Source organism: Argiope bruennichi, chromosome 6, assembly GCF_947563725.1.
Source record: "Argiope bruennichi chromosome 6, qqArgBrue1.1, whole genome shotgun sequence".
In the NCBI taxonomy this organism is placed as follows: Eukaryota; Metazoa; Arthropoda; class Arachnida; order Araneae; family Araneidae; genus Argiope; species Argiope bruennichi.
This window is the reverse complement of record NC_079156.1, coordinates 9,200,340-9,221,850: the sequence shown is the minus strand read 5'-3', so window position 1 is coordinate 9,221,850 and position 21,511 is coordinate 9,200,340. Positions and strand designations below refer to the sequence as shown.

The following is a 21,511-nucleotide window of genomic DNA, read 5'->3' as shown; positions in this document are numbered from 1 at the left end:
ATTTTTGACATTTGTGTGAAAACTACATTTGTTTCCAGCGCATATGGATGACCAAATTTATAAATAGAACATCTAAACGAATTTTCTGAAGAATGAACATTTCAACGTGATTGATTCACGGGAAACATGATATCTCAAAATCAGTTCAATAAAATTTCATGAAATTTGGTATGCATGCATCCAAGCCCTTTGAAGGTGTGATAGACAGAGGATTTTAGGGTAGCTTCATTTAGACATGTTTTACAGACACTTTTAAGTTCAAAACTTAGCCAAATATTGACAAAAAAATCATTAACGTCAACTTCAAATTATTATTTTTTTAAAATAATTTTTATCTTGTGGTCTATTACATTTTATGCAGTTTGAGCAGTATGTAGAAAAATAAAAATTAAATATTTCAATTATTTTTTTAACTTACTCAGTTTTTCTAACATTGAAAACTTTGCTAAATTTTCATTAAATAAACATTTTTTTTTCAAAACCTAAAGGCAAGGAGTATATTTTCTTCTTCTAATAGTGACCTTTCAAAAAAATTGATATATGAATATCTTTTACTGTACCAAATAGCTTGAAGACTATTTGATTCTTGATGCGGCATTAAATAACCGTGACTTTTCATGATCTTACCCCTCCAACATCAAATATTTACCATTTTAATGTAAGAATTAATGTGGTGCGGTATGGAAGTTTTGAAATGGAGTGCCAGCTCAGATGTCGTCCTTGTCATCTGACCACGCTTCAAAATTACTAGATCCGTCCCAAAATAGCCCTAATGTTGCTTTAAAACAGGGCGTTAGTATAACTAAACTAAAGTAAGAATTAGTGCTCTTTTTCGGCTGCTTGAAAGAATCAAATCCGAATGTAAGACCACCGTGTTTGGTCTCTTAAAGGGAAGGGATGATATTCAGGATGCCGTGGAATCCAAAGCTAGTATTTTAATCATACGCGCATGTAATGAACGAAACACATTCATTTTCTTGGAACTAGATCTAATGCTAGCGAATGCCTTCCTAAAAGGTAATTCCTCGAAAGAATTGCAATTGATTCCGCGACGCGACATCGGGGAAATTTCTGCTTTGCTCTGGAATTAATATGTTTATATATAACTCTTTATCCATTGTTTTATGAACAAGACTTGTTAGAATAATTTTTATTGGATCAACCGATGAGAGATACGTTAATGATAGAGTTAAAGATTTGAGCCAATTTCGTAAATGGGCCGTCTAGCTTAAAAAGATTGAAATAGTGAGAAATTCCAATTTTTATTTTTCCATAATGATAGGAGAAATTCCAGAAAAAAATATAGCTCTACTTATGTAAAATATCATATCATCATGACGAGCAACTTTTATGTTGAAAGTTTTTTTTAAAGTTACAAAATTTTAAGTAAAAGAATTTTGAAAAGGGATTTTCCAATTCATTACTTCAACTGTTCTTTCATCAACGTTGTGAAGATCAAGCTCATGAAGTTTTTAGAAGTATCTTTTCAGTTGCAGTCTCTTTCATTCTCATGACTCCAGCCTTTATGAAATTAGAAAATAACGTCGCAGAAGGAGTAAAATATTCTTTTTGTTGTATTTTGGAACAAGAAATATTTAAGTCCACCTTCTAGTTTGTCGATTGGGACTATTTTTATTGAAATGAATCAAATTAACTCGTATATTCAAATGAGGTTTTGTAAGGAGGTATTATTACATAATTTAATTTAAATAAAGCATTTATTATGATAAAACTTCTTTACATATAATTCTGTTTCTTTTTTTTTTTAATTCTTTTTTCGAACATACTTTCTTGATGCTTGAACCAGATTATTCTGTTGCAATTCAATATTTTACATTTTCTCTATATAATGAAAGTACAATTGATTTTCTATCACACTCAATTGTTTGTTCTTCTGTCAGTCGTAAAATAAAATCCTTTCATTTTATGTCTTATTGTCATAAATCAGTTTTAACTAGTAACAATAAAAACAGATATACCATATTAGGAAATACGTAATTAGAGAGTGGGCGAAGGAATGAATTGAAATTTATAACTTTTTCATTTTGTAGTTAAAAAAAATAACAAATGCTTCTTTTTGATTCTATATACGCAGCAATCAAAATATCGAATCCATTAAATTGCCTCGTTCCTTGAATTCTGTGTTACGATTGCACATCTGCATCCAGTATGAAAATAAAAGAATGCCTCTACATTTGTTTTCCAATATCTTTCTTCCTTTACGATGTGTAATACTTTTAAGAAATGCTTAAATTTCCTTTTATCAAACACACGCTGATTTTATTGCGTATTTTTGCAGGTAATGCGACGTTTAAGGTTATTACAGTCGTGTACAAATGTTTACACATTGGTGATCTGGAGGAAACCTATTCCAGGTAAGATGTATCGATAAAATAATACTACATCATATTTATTTTGCATTTAAAATGTCTATTTTATTTAGTTATTTTAGTTCATTTTCAATTTACCAGACGTCAATCCATTAGACTTTTCAATTTATTTTCAGCATGTAGATGAAATTTCCTTTTTTCCGTTTTTGTTTACACGCACAATCATTCCACAACGATAATGCTACAAATATGAAAATTCCTCCTGCATTACGTGCATGCTTCACTTGCCAAATAGATTAACTCCATAAAACTAGAATTCGGGAAAAACGATGAAATAGCATATATTGTTTTTTAAAATTCTTTTTAAATTATAAATTCAAAAATGCGATATTGACTATATTACTGCAGAATATCCTTGCAGATAGAATATCCTTGGAGTAATTGTTGTTATTACTACATTTTTTCTCCCGTGATTAAGGAGTTAATCGATTTGAGAAGTGAAAAAAAAATTATGAATTCAAATTCAGTCTTCGAATTATTTTTTTATTGCGGGAAACTTTATTATATAATTTTAGCAAAAATGCATAGTAACTATTCTATTACTGATGTATATGAGTTTAAATTGATTCAACATCAATATAAAGGATGTCTTCTTCCTTAGCTCTTCTTAAGCTCCCATCATGTCAATTTGTCCTTAAAATTTTATAATAATCATGTTTAATAGGAGGAATAAAGTCCATCACGTTTTTCTACTTTCTGTTGCCACAGTTCTAGCTGCTGGACACAATAGAGGCTGCTCTGCATTTTTCAGACATAGCGCTCGTCTACCTCCTACACATTTTTTTCTATATTAATGGTATCAGATTCGGTACCTTCGTTGAAATCACACTTAAACTGTAAGTGGTGGAGTTTCAACTTTTCAAGTTTTATCCAGTGTATTTTGCGCCAATTTACTGGCATCCCGTAGCTGTTGCCTTTCTGTTAATGATAGAATTTTTTTAAGTACTTTTAGAGAAAAAGACCTGATGTATGAAATTATATGAAACTGTGCTGTCATTTTACAGGTTTTTTATTATACCAAGCATTTGGCGAAAAAACTGTTCTGAGCTTTTTTCCCCTTGAGATTTGATAATAGCAAATTACGTATATTATACGTTAGTATGTGGAGTCAATCAGATTGGCTTCAGAAATAAATTAGTTATTATTCAATGGTCAAAATAATTTTTTTTTCATTTAGTAGTGCAATACATATTATAAGTAAAATTTATTCTGAATATATACAATATCATGTCAATCAAATGCTTCGATATTAAAGTTTAATAAAATTGAGAAAGTGGAGTTAATCGATTTGGCGAGTGAAGCATTGTGTGTTTTCAGCTTACATTTTAATGAAAAGAAAATACTCCAAAGTCACATGAATTAGAATTCAATATTTTTTTATGCATGGACTCGAGTTTTTTGTATAGCAAAGAATCAATTTTACTGTGGACTTAATAAAACATTACTGAAACGGTGAACTACATTGAGTTGCCTAATAAATACGATCTATTTTGTGCCTTCCCGTTATTTGAAAAAGATTTCTTCCATTTGAAAGCAGAAAAAATTAATAATTTGAATTATATTTTAGAAAAATAGCGACGTATTTTTTTGTATCAGTGACTTCTAAACGAATATGGATTATTTGAAATGATATACTGAAGATCAAAGAATACAGGATTTAATGTTTTTTTTAAAAAATTCAATTTACTGTTAGGAGGCATACAATGGATAACACAAACAATTAAAATTATCAAGAAAAATAATTAAGAAATCTATTCATTTATTCAAAACGTATTCACGAGAATTAAATTATCAAGCATTACAATCGTCAACATTTTTTCCCCATCTTTTTTACATTCAGCATCTGGGGGTTATTCTACATACATATGGAACTAAATACTTTGTTGCTAAATGCATATGCTTTTGTTGTGTCGTATGAAAGTCAAAGCTTAGCCATAAAATAGTGAACGAAGAAAAGTGAAAAAAAAACGAATAGAGCCAGAAAATGTGAGTCTTAAGTGGACAGAAACAGATAACCTAATTCCGAATTTATCTAACAATATCCGAAGACAAAACGCATTCTGATGCGTTGTCACTTCGGAGCGAATTGCGATACTTTAAAGTGCATTTCAGTGAGCAGTTCCATTTTGTGTATCTCGATCTTCTTGATTCATTTTCTGTACTCTTCCCCCCTTTTTTAAAAAAATTATTATTATTATCACTTTCGATGTTCATCAAATGAATGTAATCAAATATTCAGTATGAAAAAAAAATGGCCAAATAAGATTAAAATGCTTGTTTATTCCGATGTATTTTGATGATAATTAGGTTTGTTCCAAAGTGGTGTTACACCGATAAAAAAAACAAAATTAAAATAAAAATATATTTTTTAAATAGCCACTGAAGGAGTAGCCATTCAAAAACATTTTTCATACGCATGTGTACTAGATGCAAAAGAAACTAAACGCAGACAAAGAAAATAAAAGTCAGAATAAAAAGGAGAAATAAATCGCTCTGATTTTATTTTACTGCCCCGCCTTATTATTTCAAGATTTAAGCCGTGAGGCTCTTATTTTCGAAATATATTATGAAAAAAAAAGCACGATTGAGAATAATTTATTAAATTCCGAAACAAGTTTTCTCTCATGGTGTGCTAAGAATAATATAAGCACTTAAAAATAAGTAAGTAGTTTCAGAAAGGGGGCATTTCTTTTTAATTTTTTGAATACAAAATATTTGCACAGATATGGCACAATTACTTGGAATTTTTTTCCTAAAAAATTTATAAATTTTCTCTCTTGAAAAAGCTTATTTTCGTCTTCTTCAAATTATTTTTTATCTGAAACTCGCTTTCTAATTTTTAAAAATAGGTGTATATTTCCCCTCTGATAATAGCTTTAAAAGAATTTTAAAACAAAATTATGTGCTTTCATTTTTTTTTTAAAGAGAAGAATTTCGTTGAGATAATAAACAGCCTCCTCGGCCAAGTATCAACAACTATCCGACCTTCGGAGTGTTTATAGAAATGGTTTAAAATAATGATTTTCAAAATTTCGTAACTCGTCCAGATTTGATTACAAAAGATTATTAAAAGCACTCTATTTAAAATATTAAAATGCATAATTTGAAGAAAAATTCACTTTTTAAGACTTACGAATATTTTCAGAAGTCGGCTATCTAACAAACAATTCTTTCCATTTATCAATTTAAAAACATTATAAAAAATTCTTTGCCCCATCTAGAAGTACATACCTATTTTTAACGCTTTCAGGGTATACTAATAGTGAAGAATTTGTAAATAAATTTTCGTTTTATAAATTTTGATAAAAATTTAAAACATCTGTAGATTTCGAAATTTTCTAGATTTCATTGAATGTTTTTAAAATGAGTAATTGCAATTTTCTATTATGTGTTTTAATATTTTTAGTGTTTGTTGTTTAGGATTAGTTTGATGTTTCTTTTTATTTCTGTCGTGTTTATCAGAAGTTTTTTATACAATAATTAATAAAAAAATATACTTTCTATAATCAAAGCATATAAATATATTTTACTCTTTCAAGTATAATTGAACAGAAAAAAAACTAGTCATTTTATGTTCCAAACTGGAAATATTAAATTTTATTATTTAATACATTTTTACTGGCAGAAAAAAGTAATATGCAGCTAACTTATATGAAAATTTTTACATGTGTTTAAAAAATGCAGCATCATAATGGGAAAGCTTTCGGTTTTTACAAGAAAAAATCAAGTGAATCAGAATTTCTCGGAAATCAAAAGAAGCCTATTCATTCTGGTGGGGAGGTCATCAACGCGAAGGATGAACATTCACTCTTTAAGGGGGCGTTCGAATATATTGCCCGAGAAATCTTTGGGATAAGCTCATTCAGATTACATTGCACGAACGATGCTATGTAAGCTTTACTCTTAAGCCTTCTTTTACTCTAGAGCTTACTCTAGAGCCTTCTTTTTAATCTGTAATTTGATTTCTTTCAGGAGAAGGAATTCAATTAACCACTTCCCTACGTTCAGCGTAGACGCGAACACCATCGGTCGCCGCGACGCAGTGCCGGAGATTGAAACAGTTCTGAAACCGTACTCCGTATTATCAGTAAGTTCCTCTTTGTTGAAGGTGCAGTAAGAGAATTTGATTTCGAGTACCTCATTATTTTTAAGTCCACATCGATCATTACGTACTATTGTAACTGGCATTGCTCTGATTTCTTAAAATACTAAAAGGTTCATCCATGGCAAGAGTTAATAAATGCATGTTTGATTGCTGAGGGGCAATATAGTTTTTTCTTTTACAGATTTTTAACTTTTTTGCAAATTTACCCACCATGGTTAATAATGATGATTTCAAATCACTATTTAAGACTATAAAACTGAATAAGTACTAATCTCTCTTTATACATAAATAGATACTAATATAAATCTCAAATATAAATAGATACTAATCTCCATTTGAGAGTTCCTTCCACTGGTGTGGTGCGGAAATTTGGAGAGGGGGATGCCAGCTCAGGCGCCGTCTTCGTCATCTGACTGTGATTCAAAATGACGAGGTCCATCCCAAAATATCTGTAGTATTGCTTTAAAACGGGACGTTAATATAACTGAACTAAACTAAAACCTATTTGAGAGTAATATCTTTATTGTGACAGTCATTAAAAAATAATCTCTATGGACTATAGTTTGAGTTTCGAATTAAAACTCCGATTCATCGACCGGAATCGTGTGGACTGACATTTGTTGACTTCTTTGCGCTTTTTGAACGTTGAGAAGAAATGCAATTTTCTAATCGACGTTTCAATAATGTTCATAGTTTTTTTCCTTTCCTTCGAATGTCGTCCAATTTCTTTCGTTAGCAAATACTTTTAATATAGCAGGAGATACATTTGAGTCACTTAATTCGGATGCCACTCCATGTGTTCTCTTATATCGATGACATTGGAAGTATATCTACGTAAAGTATATCTACCTTTCTTCTATATCTACGGCGAATAACATCGATTGTACGTTCGGTGATCATTCAAATGAAGCAAAGGAACTCGAGAATAGTGATACTATATATAATAAAAGAAGATTTTTTAATAGTTTAATTACATTTTTTTCCAGAAATATGTGCATTGACACAGCATCACAAATTCGAAATTTGAAGCTGTTGTAGCTCCCAGTCGGTTGGCTGGGCACAAAAATGGACATACTAAAATTAAATGCGTTTGTGAAGACAATAAGAAATATAAAATTTAAAACGAATAATGTCGCGCATTTTCTAACATTAAGTCATTCAAGATTAACTGGATTTTTTGTCAATATCTGTTTTATTCTTTATTATTTTATCTGTAACAACCTTAAATATCTATATCCTTAAGATATTTTTATTGCCTTTGCTTCATCTGCATAATCGGATTTCAACAGAAATGAAATCTTTTGCTCTTATTTCAAATGTTCTGTATAAAACTGAAAGATGGGCCCCTCTTTTTGGACTTTATGCTTTAGAATCACTAACAAATTCCAGAAATGTCTTTCGAAGATTGGAACGAGCTGCTAGCTGGTAAAATAATTGACTTTTGGAGGAAAAAAATATGGAAAACTTTGAAATTCCATCTTGTAAATCAGAAGATTAGAATTTTTTTTCACATTTTGGCAAACATTGTAACAATTGTAGTTTTGCTTTGTTTATGATAATACGACTCTAGATGATGATGGAAATATATTTTCTGATAAATATTCAGCAATATTTTATATGTGTTTACTGATTTCTCGAGTCGCACCGTAGAATTGTAATTGTTGTTTGTAAATTGGTTCATTTCAGAAAAAGATTTGTGAATTCATGTTCCGCGGAAATGTTTATAAATATGTATTTTAGTCATTTAGATTTTTTTCTCACTTCTAAAGGATTGTGTGTGTGTGTGTGTGTGTGTGTGTGTGTGTGTGTGTGTGTGTGTGTGTGTGTGTGTGTGTGTGTGTGCGTGCGTGTGTGTGTGTGTGTGTGCGTGCGTGCGTGCGTGCGTGTGAAACCAACCAGTAGTTTAATCCATAGTAAAGAATCTTAATTTTCTTTTAAAAATATAAAATTCTACTGCATATACAAAATTTTACAATTATGTATATTTTAAATCCATAATGTGCACGCGAAGAATTTGCTAAATTATACGATTATTTAAAATGTTCGTATTTAGCTGTTGTTCGGGAATCTTGAGCAAAATGCTATTTTTAAACTCTGCATTATTTTTCATGATACTCTATCGATTATAGGGTCACATTCATTTGCTTTAAATTAATGATTCATATGATTCCACTTTAATAAAATGTTGGTAATTTTGAAATGTAATTCAGATTTGCGATATTGCTGTTTTTCTCAATAAATACCTGAAGTTTTGAAAATTCTGTTGCAAGATTAATGAAGATTTTTTTTTTGATTATTATTGAAAGTATCACTTACTCAGTCGTGTTTCTTTAATTTACATTAATGTTGAGAAAACTTGTTAAAAACGCAGATGAATGCTCCTGTCTTGCACACTGGCCAACACGATAAAGCTCAGTGTGTGCTTTGGAGGCCAGCAAAGGATACTCGCTATGGATTTTAGCTGTCTTTTATCTGCCAATTGGATCCGAGATAAACAACGATGGTCTATGCCAATATCCCGAATTCTTGTTTAGGTCTATACTTTTTAAGGATATCGAGTTCGCATGCAAGCAAAGATACGATCAGTCTTTGATAGATTGGACGCAAAGTCTGTAATTCCAATAATTAAGCAGTACACTAACTTTCATATCTCCAAATTCTTGTTTTCGTGAGCCCAGATACTAGATTCAAACGAACTTACAGGCTGATACTTGGCATTACTCTCAATTTTCTACATACTCGAATCAACATTCTGCTTAATAGACATAATAACGTTATAAGAGCTTTTATTCATGAATAAAATCGAGCTGTATCATAACGTTCCTGTATTAATGTAAGTTCAGTTTATATGTGTTATTTTTGGATGGATTTTGTAATTTTGAATCTTGTGTCTGAAGAGAAGATGACACCTGAGCTGGCACTCTGTTCCAGATTTTGTGCTACACCAATGTGAGGACGTGTGAATCTCAACATTATTAGATTAAACTTGCTCGGGGCTTTATTCAAGCATGGACCTGCGGTGGAATCTAGTCTGGAGACTGCGGTCCTGGGCCTCGGTGGCCTGGTTCGGAACCGGAAGGTTTCAGGTTCGAGATCCGATTCCACCGAAGAACCATCATGTAGGAGGGTTTGGTGCACACTAAATCCGTCGGGACTAAACATCTTCCCCTTGATGTGGTGTGGATGTTTGGAGAGGAGGGTGTCAGGTCAGGTGTCGTCCTCGTCATCTGACAGCGGTTCAAAATGAGGAGGTCAGTCTTACAATAGCCCAAGCATTGCTTTTAAACGGGACGTCAATATAACTAAACTAAACTAAGCGATCCTTCGTTTATGAAACAAGAACTTTCCATCAAACCCCCGTCGCCCACTCCGTAAATTTAAAGAATTTCTGCTTAAAATCAGACCTATTGGAATTAAACGGAATGACCGAATCCGTTTTATTAACATTTCTTAAAAAAACTTTTATTAACCTGATTTATTTCATATTTGTAAAAGAGACCGATTTTTCATTCATCTCCTGATATGCTGGAGACTAAAATTGTTACACCTCAGTGATTTATACGGCTATTTCATGTTTCCAGAATTTAATTAGCATGCGATCATTAATTAGATTAAACATTTATCTTTTACCAAATGCACCGCTTGAGTGTAAATTTGAGATGCAATAACAAGCAGAAAATAATCGATGCAAAATAATGCTGCTATTTAATTTAATACATCAATAAATAGAAGACTTCTTCTTTTAATGAAAATAATTTTCTATTTATATAAGTCTTATATTCCAGTTTGATTAAAGAAACAAGATCCCATTATATTATAAATGCGATTTTCCGATGAGGCAATAAATTGATATCCTGGCAGTTTCGAAAACAATATTTAGAATAACATGTTTTTGAGGAAAGCGTATTTCACCACTGGATGCAAGATATTAAATTTCAACATCCCAAGATAAACTCATTTTTTTACAATGAAGAATCTACTGGTTTTCTTATTCCCTTTGAAAATTTTAAAACATTTTTGTGAAGAGAGAGTGTATTTACCCGGAGCGGGGAGACTGAAGAATTCCTGGAAAAATGATAGCGAAAATAAAAAAAAATAACAAGCTGTGTAATCAGAAAATCTATTCAACTAAAATAAATAAAAGGATCGATGTATTTCCCAAATCTAAATAGGCTGCAATGCAAAGAGGAAAATTCTTTTCAAAACGAGGAAATGTTATTTCTAGGATCTGAGGTTCAATGTTATTAATCTGAATGATTTCTTGGATAAAAGGAATAGATGTTTGCATACGAGATGTTTTATTCATCAGAATTTCAGACTTTGTATTGGTAATTATTTTTTTAAAGAAACAAAAAACGCTTTCAAGTCTTTATCTGAAAATATATAACGTGATAATGCTTTAGGTTTTAGTCGTCTGGCTTGATTGAAATTGAAATTTTTGCATAACGAATTTCGTAACTCGCTATTCACAGAAAAGTACTAAAAACGTTATTATATTAGAAAACTGTTTCTGCAAATATCTGTTTCTGTAAATATCTTCGAGATCGATCCCAGAAATTCAACAAGAATTTAAGTATAAGAAGAATAGTTAATATATGAAATTCATATGATCTTAGAATTCTTTTTTGAATATGAGTTTTGAAAATTGTTTTATCGTGTTGAAATATAGAAATGATAATAGAAAAAAATTATTCTGACGATGATTGTGCTTTTATTATTTTACTTATTAACTCTCTTTAGCGTATACAGAAATTTTTTTATGCGTAGCAATTTCCAAGATATAATAAGACTTTCTGCTCAGATCATCAAAATATTCGAATTCAAGACTTTGATAAATTTCCAGTTCCGGACTCCCTGAGTGCGAGCGAATGTGAAAGCAAAAGTCCATAAAGTTAGATAAATAAAATTTGTCACTAAAACTGTGCACTTAATTTTTTTGTCTGAATTTAACAAAAGGGAAATGCTGAAAACGCGCATCTGTTGCTGAATGGTCTGATTGAATTATTCAAATAGTATGTTTGAAAGTGAATTTATTAATCAGGAAAATGCCATATTTCTTATCATTTATCTGTTTTTTAATTTCATTATCATTTCTTCGAGGTTCGAGTGTTCATTCTCTCTATTTTTTTGGATTAACCGTAGAAAGATTTATATAAGCATGACTTTCAACTAATACTTCCTTATTTGGTGTTTCATCATCGCATTTAATAATCAAGAAAATCAATTTATGACTCTAATTTAATCATGATTTCTTTATTATGTTTTCTAAACTTTTAATCTAACTGGGCACGATTGATTGATTTATTGGATCTTAATGGCGCAAATGCCAGACATGGCTATGTTGCGCCAATCAAATTGGTCGCATCGATCACCTCATGCAACTAATCTCTGTTTTAACTGTGCCACCGTCTCTTTTTACTTTTTATTCATTCATTTTTTTATAAAGAAAGAATTTCTAACATTTCGGCATTTATCGTGTTATTCTTTTCATTTTATGCATGCTTTAATTAAATATAATGATATCAGTAATATTTGTCTTTACTAACCATTTAATAGATAAGATAACTGTTAGTAACTGTTAGATAGATATCAGTAATCACCGAGATGTAATGTTTTAAATACAGATAGCCAACATCCTTTCTAAGATTACAACCTCTCAAAGATTACGGGCCGCTTCTTTATTCCAAGGAAAACACTATTATATTAAAATTTGTTTTCTTTTATATTAATACCCTATAATTTATTATTTAACTTGATAACCGGGGGATTAACTTTTGTTAAACCCGCCTCTGAGAAGGGTATTTTTTTTTTCACATTGAGAAGTTATTTGCATCTAAAGCTATAAATAAAAATCGCTCTTCACTTTTTATTTATTTTAAGAAAATATTTCTGCGTATTTATAAAATATATAAATCAAATCCTTCCAGATACAAAATGTGATGAAAGAAATTGAAATAATTATTTCGCATATAATATTTCTTGCAACGTTGAAGCAGATACAAATCAAAAATGCATTGAAACAGTCATATTCGATTCCTTCTCCAAATCTATTGAATAACAGCTCCTGGTTGGATTTATTCTTGAAGAATCAAGGATTCCTTTTCGATTATTTTCCGTAAATCTTTCCTGTTTCAAAATAACAAATAGCCATATTTTGAAAATATACAGAATATAAACTATAGTATTATTAGAACATAAAGTACTCAAATGCACACAGCAGAATTTACAACGCCTACTTTATAAAAAAACGTTATATTGGTGTTTGAAATTATGTTTCTCAATTTTGAAGTGGTTTTTCATGGTCTCGATAGGTTTTAAAAAATGACGTCAATTATAATGCAATCCACGTGTTACTTTCCGTACTTGAGCATGGGGCCTTTGTAACTCAAAGGACAGGACTGAATAAAGTTTTAGCAAAGGAAATTTTGATTTCACATTGATTAATTTATTCTTGCAGCTGCATATATTTGTATAGCTTCAAAATTACCATATCCATATGGATATAAAATTGTATTTTCTACCAGTTTTGCATAATGCTTACGAAAAATGTATACCCTTTTTCCGCTAAGGAAGCTCATCCGTGATTTTAAATTATTTTCTGATTTTATTTATTCTATGGACTTACCGGATGAAGAAGATTATTTTAAAACAGGTCTGCTCTTTACGTCACAGATCACAAATGCATTGAAACTTATGTTTCCTTGGCTGGCACAATCGTCATTCGTGAATGCAAACAATCCTCTTAGTAACGCACACAATGTACAGTGTGTTACTTTGTATTATTGAATCTATACAAAGCTGGTGTCGCTTGTAACGACTCAAAGGGATACATTTATTAAAATTTACGACTAGTAGCTTGCCATTTCAGTAATTTATTAACTACTAAATAACTTTTTCTTCGTTTAAGTTTATCAATTTATGTTTCGTTGAATTGATTTTCCGCCTTGAAATCATTCTACCAAAAGATTTAAGGAGGTCTAATACATTTTTCGAATTTTAGGATTTGAAAAAGGATGTTTCCAATATTAAACGAATTGTATATACTTTTGATTACTTGAGAATTATTATACATTTCTTAAAGGATATGTATTTTCTCCCAGGATATGATGATTTTCTTACGACACAAAACGATGAAATAAAAACAATTTAATACTATTTTTTAAATTTATTAACATGATTGCGAAAAAATATGAATTAAAATAGATTAGAAAGTTTACATAAAATCAAAATTGAGATGCTACTGATTGTAATTCAAAATATTATTTCATATTCGCAAAAATTATCCTCATATTTACAACAACAACGCAACAAATTCTCATAGATGTCCAGTAGCCCCTTCCATCTGAAGAATCGTACTTTATATTAATTTATATTTATAATCTGCTGTTTGTGAATTAATGTTTTTGTGCTATATAAGTATTTTTTTCTGAACAGATTATTTTAATTTGAAATGGTTCTTACAATTCTTCGAAAAAAGTATTTTTTACTCAGATTATATAAAACGTGAAATCAGGTAGAATTACTTTTTAGAAGAAAGAATAATTATATTATATAATTATATTTTATTTTTTAAATCATTTCTGTCTCTCCATCTTTTTTTTGTCAACATTTTATTATGGATGGTTAAATGTGTAAATGCTAAAAATTTATTAATTTTTAAAATAAAGTTTTAACATCAATCATATGTCTTAAATCATTGTTATTTCGTTTGGAAATTTAGATAAATATGACGAATACTTTATTTATACATGAAAGTAAAATATATTTAACAAATTTTTGCCTCTTATTTTAGAAAGTAATTTTTTTAGCACGAAATAAAGAAATTTATATTTGTTTACAGTATTCAAATTGTGTAATTAGTTCTTTAAATATAATACTGAAATTAATTAAATAATTATTTAAATTAATTAAATAATAATTTTAATTGCTTTAAAATATTTACTTAAATATAAATAAATATATTATTTAAATTATATGGTATTCAAATCATTTGCAAATCTATTGTTTGCGTGATTTTTTTCGCTCAGGTAATCGCCATGTGGCCTTATTTTCAAATCATTTGTTATGTTTCTTCTGTTATAAAAGATAAAATTTATTAATTTCTCTGCTAGGCAGTAAGAAGAGATATTGAATCATCTATTCTAGTCGTGTTTCACATTTTATTTGCTTAAACAAAAGTTATTTATTTACATTATTACGAGTATTTTAATTAAACCAATAATTCGATTAAGTTCTATTAGCAAAAGTAAGAAACAAAAATAGAAAAATGTCAAATTTAGAGGATTTATTTTTGCAAAAAACATTCTTGCAATAAGAGAACTAGACGGCGCAAATTTGAAGCATTACCCTACAACAGCCCCTTAACATAAAGATATTGTATTTGAAAATAAGATCTTTGGGGGGAGGGGTTGTTTCAATGCTTTAATACTTTTATTGAATATTATATCATATATAGTTTTGCATGATTTTATTTTTGATTTTCCTTCTTTTTATTTAGTATATTTTCTTATTCTATTAGCAAGAATCTGTTTCTAAAGATTATTCTGTGATTTTAAAGTGTTTTAAGTTTTGTAATATATGACGAGTATTTTCAATTTCATCTTCACTTTCTTAAAGATTTAAGAAATTATTTTTAGAGAGAGCGAAATTTTTCATAACAAAATTCGAGAAATGAAATAACAATAGATATTTTGTTATAATAGTTCAAGTAACAATATCTAAATCCTCATATATAAGATTAAAAATATTAAAGCTTATTAAAAAAGGGCACAATAAGGGAGGGAGTAGGAAATGAAAAGGATTAAAATATTATATATATAACTTTTAATACGATTAAAAATTAAATAATATTTATTTTATATATATATCATGTTTCATTATTCAAATGTATTCATTGCAAACGATAAATTTTATATTCAAATTAATTTTTTTAAAAAGAACGCCTCTGATAAAGTCTTATTTTTATTTTTATCTTCATATTATTATTTTTAGAACTTAATAATATTTTTTTTCAAATTATGAATTATTCATTAATTTTTTGAGTATGAACATAAAAAAAATTGAATTAACATATATTCCATCAAATATTTTTAACCTATGATAATTTTTTTCCCCAGGATTTGCTTGTACATAACCAATATATTAATTGGGTAAGATTTGTAATTTTCTAATAAACCTTACATTGGCGAAATTTGATTGTGCGTTTTGGGCATGATCCCTCGGGCTTCCTGTGTTCTAAATTTGAAGCAAAATTAAAATATTTCCACCAAACTGTATACCAAATTTCATCTATATAGATAGTAGAGTTTCTGATCTCATTTGCATATACAGAAATAGATAAATCATTAGACAGCGATTCATTTAACAAAGTTGGTCAAAAATATAATTCTGGTCTACAGTTCTGGAGACGAAATCTTATAACTTTTGTTTAGCAAGTTATTTGCGTTTTTGAATGATCGTGTACACATAACAAAGACATAGTTGGAACTTGTTGACATTTGATATAAATCAAAAGTTTTGTTGCACATCCAATATACTCAATTTTATCCATACAATTTATTACGTTTTTGAATTACTAATAGACATGAAATAAAATAATTATATCTAATTCTGTAGAAGTACAATGTGGAAATATCAAAAGAAAAAAAAGGCAAGATCAGATGTTTTCAACAACTACAGTGTTTCTTCTTTGTTTATTTTGTATCCGAGAAAGTTAAGAAAACAAAATTAATGTTATATGTAGAACTTTTACGAATTTTAGAATAAAATTATTCATATATACGTATATATATAAAGAAGAAAAGCCGAATTAAATTATTGAAAAATATAAGTGTCCACAATTCAAAAATTACGTAACAGGAGTTTATTAAAAATGTTGGATTATCAGTTTGCCGCTTAGGATAAACTTGAGCTACATGCACCAAAATCAGTTTCATGAAGGAACAGCTGTACGTACTCGAATATGAGAGATGTCCCATTTCCAAAGAGATACACTCTAGAAAAGGAGAAAGATTTAGAGTGGTGATATTGCATGCTCCGAGACATTTAGCGATGGAGAAAATGGACAAGATGTCTTCTTAAGCTCATTAAATACTTTGCAGCCGCAAATATTTGTCCGTTCGTCAAGTTCTATATAATTAATTGCAAGAAAGATGCATTGTCAATGAAATTTTACTATATTTGTTTGATGGTTTTTAAAACAGCGCGCTCAACAATGTTTTTTCTCGAGAATTCTTCCTAACTTATTTTATATATTTTTTTTTCCTTCGCAGCTTGAAACTGATTTTAAAGCTGAATGCGTGCAAGTCCATGTACAAAACAAGTAAGTACGGCTGATTTATTGTTATTTATATTAGTAAACAATAAACCTTCTACATTTGTTATTAATGTTTCAAAACATTAAAGCCTTTTCAGATTTTCTCGGATTTGAGAATTCTTATTTGAATTCAAAATTCATTCATTTCGTTCACATTCTCGAGTAACATTTGACATACAGAGCACAAAAAGTAAAGCGCAGTGCTGAAGCGATAACATAAAACTGGATATTTTTTTAACATTAAAATACGAACACACATTACGAGAAAATTTTTATATATCTGACATTTTCAGAAGTTGAAGTATAAAAATGAGTGCTTTTAATAGAAGTTGTACTATTAATTGTACTGAAAATTCCTTTTTTATATAATAATATAGTTTATTAATTCCTGAAATAAATTCATATGCGTTAAATTTCTCTATTTCCACAAGGTTCGAATTTGATTGCATGAAATATTTCAATCTTTTAAAAAAGTTTGGTATTTTTCGTAGAATAAATTTCTGTCGAATAACCTCAAACAATATATTCTTGTCCCCTACTTATGCATCATGTCTGTCTAAATGATGCAGCAATCCATAATAAAAATTTCGAGCATTATCGACGACGCATGCTAAATTCTGTTACATGCTGCACCTGCGAAAACTGTTGAGATAAAGATATGTCCAGTCATCGGCGATGGGAACTTTAACCAGGTGTCCCCGCCATTCCACGGAAGCGAAAACCTGCTTGCTTATACGGCAGCTTTTCATCCCCATATTAGAAGTATTTCTCGGATCTTCGGAATAAAATGAAAAAATCTCTGTTCAAAATATAGTCTCAAAAACATAGGGAAATAAAACGTTTTGTTTATTTTAAATTAAGATTATTCACAGTAAAAGTTATGCTCTTATACTATTTTAATTTTACTGTTTATTGAAATGCTCAGCTGATTTTCCTTTATTTTAAATAACTAATACACAATTTTCACACAAATAACTAATAGACTAACTAAATAACTAATAACTAACACACTAAATAACTAATACACAATTACAAACTAATACACATATGTAGAAGAGGAAAAATGTGTTGTGGTGCAACGAAGAAGCAGAAAAACATTTTATTATTGAAATTAAAAGTTGTGTAACAACTCAACTCTACCTTGTTTATTGGCTTGTATTCTAAAGATTTGAAATATGCATTAGCGCTACCTCTGTTAATCTACGATCGTTTTATTTAAACATTTTAAATGTAAATATTAAATGTTTATGTCGTCTAACTTTGAATTGAATTGCTTTAGCAAACACACCAAACTTATGACAGTTATATTATTAACGTATGCTTTAGCAAACACAACAAACTCACACATATAAACTTATGACGACTTCTTCAGTTTCGCTTTGGTCATACCATATCTGGTGACCCGGACGTGATCTAGTATTTCAAGTGAATTCATCCATTTTGTTCGTTAATGTAGCTATATTTGCTTGTAATTCTTCTAATTTATCCTGGTCGGCTGAGAAGTTTATTTTAGCAATGAGCCAACTTTCGTTACTTGGGATATTTCAGAAGTGTTGTAAACCATGTTTATTTTATCGGCCATCTCTGCAATATTATCAATAGTATCTTTGCTTATTAACATCGATTCTTCAGTATCAGTTTAAATTTATAACAGAAAGTGGCGTACTTTTTCCCGAATTAGCTGGTCTTTGCACTTCTGGGCTTTTAAGGAAATTTAAGCATATTTACGAACAAAATTATTCCTTTATTATTTCGAAAACATTCAATTAAATAAATGAGAATTTTTCAGAAGTTAAAATTTTAATGGAAAATGTGCTGTTACTAATAATTCCATTTGTATTAAAGGTTTTGAATAAAACAAGTATTCTCCAATTTCATTTTTGCAAAGATATCGCATATACTTAAATGATAAATTTATTCCAGAAGAATTTAATCGCCGGAAACCATTTTCCTTTCATATGATTCGATAAAAACACTTCATTCTCAGTTCATTCCCCTCTCCCTTTTTTTTCAGAAACTAATGCAGTACCATCCTTTTGAAGAAAAACGTTTTAAATAATTAAACGTTTCTATGTTGTTGGAAAAACCTTCCATAAGGTCTTTCTGATAATTCAGAGAAATAGCTCCCAAAAGAAAATTGATCGCAATTCAATTGTTGGTAAATTTTTCCTCCCTTTCTTCCACAAAGTTAATCCATATAAAAGTCAACCTAATTGAGCATTGTCATTTTGTTTCAACTGTCAAATAACTGAAAACAGATGGCAGTATCCAAAATGTTTAGAATAGAACTCCTCATTAATTTCGACATATTAGTTTAATGAATTAAATTTTCCGACTTAAGGTACTTTCATGCGCAATTTTAAAAGGAATTTCTAATCTAATTTGGAAAGATTTTCAAGCAAGAGCGATCCTACAATGAAAATGATTGCAATTGGAATTTGAAAATGTATTCTCTGGCTTCCTTCCGCCCCCATTTTAGATTTTATTATTGTTAATTTTATTTAGATACTTTATTGCTTATTTTTCCCTTCGCCGTTGATTAACGTGGAGAAACGATATGATAATACCAGGGAATGCATTTTTCAATTTTAGACGAGTCCTTTTTCAAATCACGGGAAACTCGAAATTTTAATTAAAATATCTCCGCTAACTTTCCGGATAATTACATGAAACTTTTATAATGGTTAGAGTGCATTTTTCAATTTTATACGAACACTTTTTCAAGTCACGGAACGATTATAATTTTAATTGCAAATATCTTCACTAATTTTCCAGATAATTCCATGAAACTTTTTGCTATGTCTTTATATGGCCAGTATGCCCTTTTCTAATTGGTCATTTTGGCCAATATCCTTTATATTTTGAGTTATTTTTTATAATTTCATTATTTCAGACCAGGGGCGCTGTAAAATGTTTTTCAATAAATTCATTGTAATCACTTTACTAAAGGTATACCGAGCTACACAAGAATGCCGTTTTGTTTTTAGTGGGCTTAATAGGACTTTACCCATCATCCTGTATATATCTTTACTTCATTAAACGTATTCATTGCATATTGTTTCTGAAATTGTTATATTGCTTTTTGCAACATTTTATTAAAGGAAAAATAAATGATAACTAATAATTTTTTATAAGTAAAAAGCAAAAATACTTTACCTTTGTTAAAAATTGCAGCTTCAGAGTGTTATTATCTAAATATGCAGAGTTCATCAAAATTCACAGGAATAAACCTTTGGATATGCCAAGTGTACAAGCATTCCTATTTTATCCTCCAATAAGGGGATCATATACAGAATATACGAAAAGGCGTGTCGAGGATACATCAGCACACAAAAACAAGTCATTTTCCAATAAAACATGAAGCCGTGAATGCAAAAAACGACTGTTACAGGAATTGTTTATTAGTAAAAAAAAGTATAATGGGAAAATATAAAGCGCGTGTTAGCAGAGTACAAAATCACAAAAGCACAACAGCATAAAGTTGTATCTGTTTGGATGACAAATCTTTTGAACACTTACTTTAAGTACTTTTAAGTTTCTTATCGATACTGCATCCTACTTCTCATTATATCGGTTCATATTGCTTACAATATGTTTAGGTGTTATTTTCATAGCTATGTTCTACTATTGTACATTTGAATTTACACAAATTATACACTTTATCACATGTACTCTTTTTTTTTTATTTAATTCCCTGACAGGTGATTTTATTTTTGTATTTAAATAGTTATGTATTAAAAACAACCTGATTTACATGACAGACTCACCTTTGAAGTTTGTCCTATGATTTAAGAAACACCCTGTAAAAATTTCTCACTATGCTTGTGCAATGTATATTTTTCAGAAGCATTTCCATTTTCCCCTGTGAGTTAATGACATCAAAAGAAAATTGCATCTTTTGTCGATGTAGAGGAAGTGGTATATTTTCCGTGATAGCGAGCAATCAACCTACCTCGGTAAGTATAAAATACTTATTTATGTATTTTTTCCCTTGCAAAATTTGTCATTATGAATTTGAAAGCAATCGAATTTTGATTTAGGAAACCGTTTTGCTTATATTACACTAGTTCATTATGTAGAAAAATAACTGCCTTTGTTTTACCACTCATAGTCATCTTGTTATTGTGATTATTTTAGTAGTTTTTCCAGTTCTACAAAAACTGGCTATAAATGAATAATTTTCGATGTACGCAGGCAAATGACTACGCTACCGTTTAAAAATTTCTCACTAAAAAAATCTTTGTTGTGTGCTTTTTAAATATTTAAACAAATTCTTAATAAAAACTAATGCATCTTTATTTGTTATTTCTACTTTAATTCTTCCAGCAAAAAAATAATGAGGAGACCTTTATTTAACCTTTGCTAAGGATTGTGCTCGCTACTTTTTGACCGACATGTGCATCTAATGCTGGAAGAAACCTTATCAACCAGATTTTCTTAAATGTTTTGTGTGTGCGTTCTTCCTATGTAAAAAAAAATCTGGGACTTCTTTCGTGTCAATCAATTTGGTCCAAAGTTTGAGACAAATTTTCAATATTGTAGTTAACGCAAGATGTCGAAATTCATTTATGCAGATCACTTCATACTCGAGTTAATCGCTTTGATGTGAACATGAATAAATGTATCGAAATACAAGCGACGCAGTCAGGGTGGTGCAAAATGCGTCACAGATCTGACGATTAAATCCTTTTATCTCCCTGG

General features: G+C 29.6%; 1 protein-coding gene across 6 annotated transcripts in view; it reads left to right on the top strand.

The window, feature by feature from the left end:
- The window catches only part of LOC129971045 (uncharacterized), a 183,808-nt gene that overhangs the window by 146,778 nt on the left and 15,519 nt on the right, over window positions 1-21,511 (top strand). For 5 of the 6 annotated variants that reach the window (XR_008784748.1, XR_008784750.1, XR_008784749.1 and 2 more), the window contains exons 13-16: window positions 2,300-2,375; window positions 6,363-6,477; window positions 16,767-16,816; window positions 20,655-20,766. Coding sequence is in view for 1 of the 6 variants with exons in the window: in XM_056084512.1 (XP_055940487.1) it covers window positions 2,300-2,375; window positions 6,363-6,477; window positions 16,767-16,816; window positions 20,655-20,766 (353 nt within the window). In the remaining 5 variants the exon portion in view is untranslated. The remainder of the gene's footprint in view (window positions 1-2,299; window positions 2,376-6,362; window positions 6,478-16,766; window positions 16,817-20,654; window positions 20,767-21,511) is intronic. The other variant, XR_008784752.1, reaches the window with a different exon arrangement.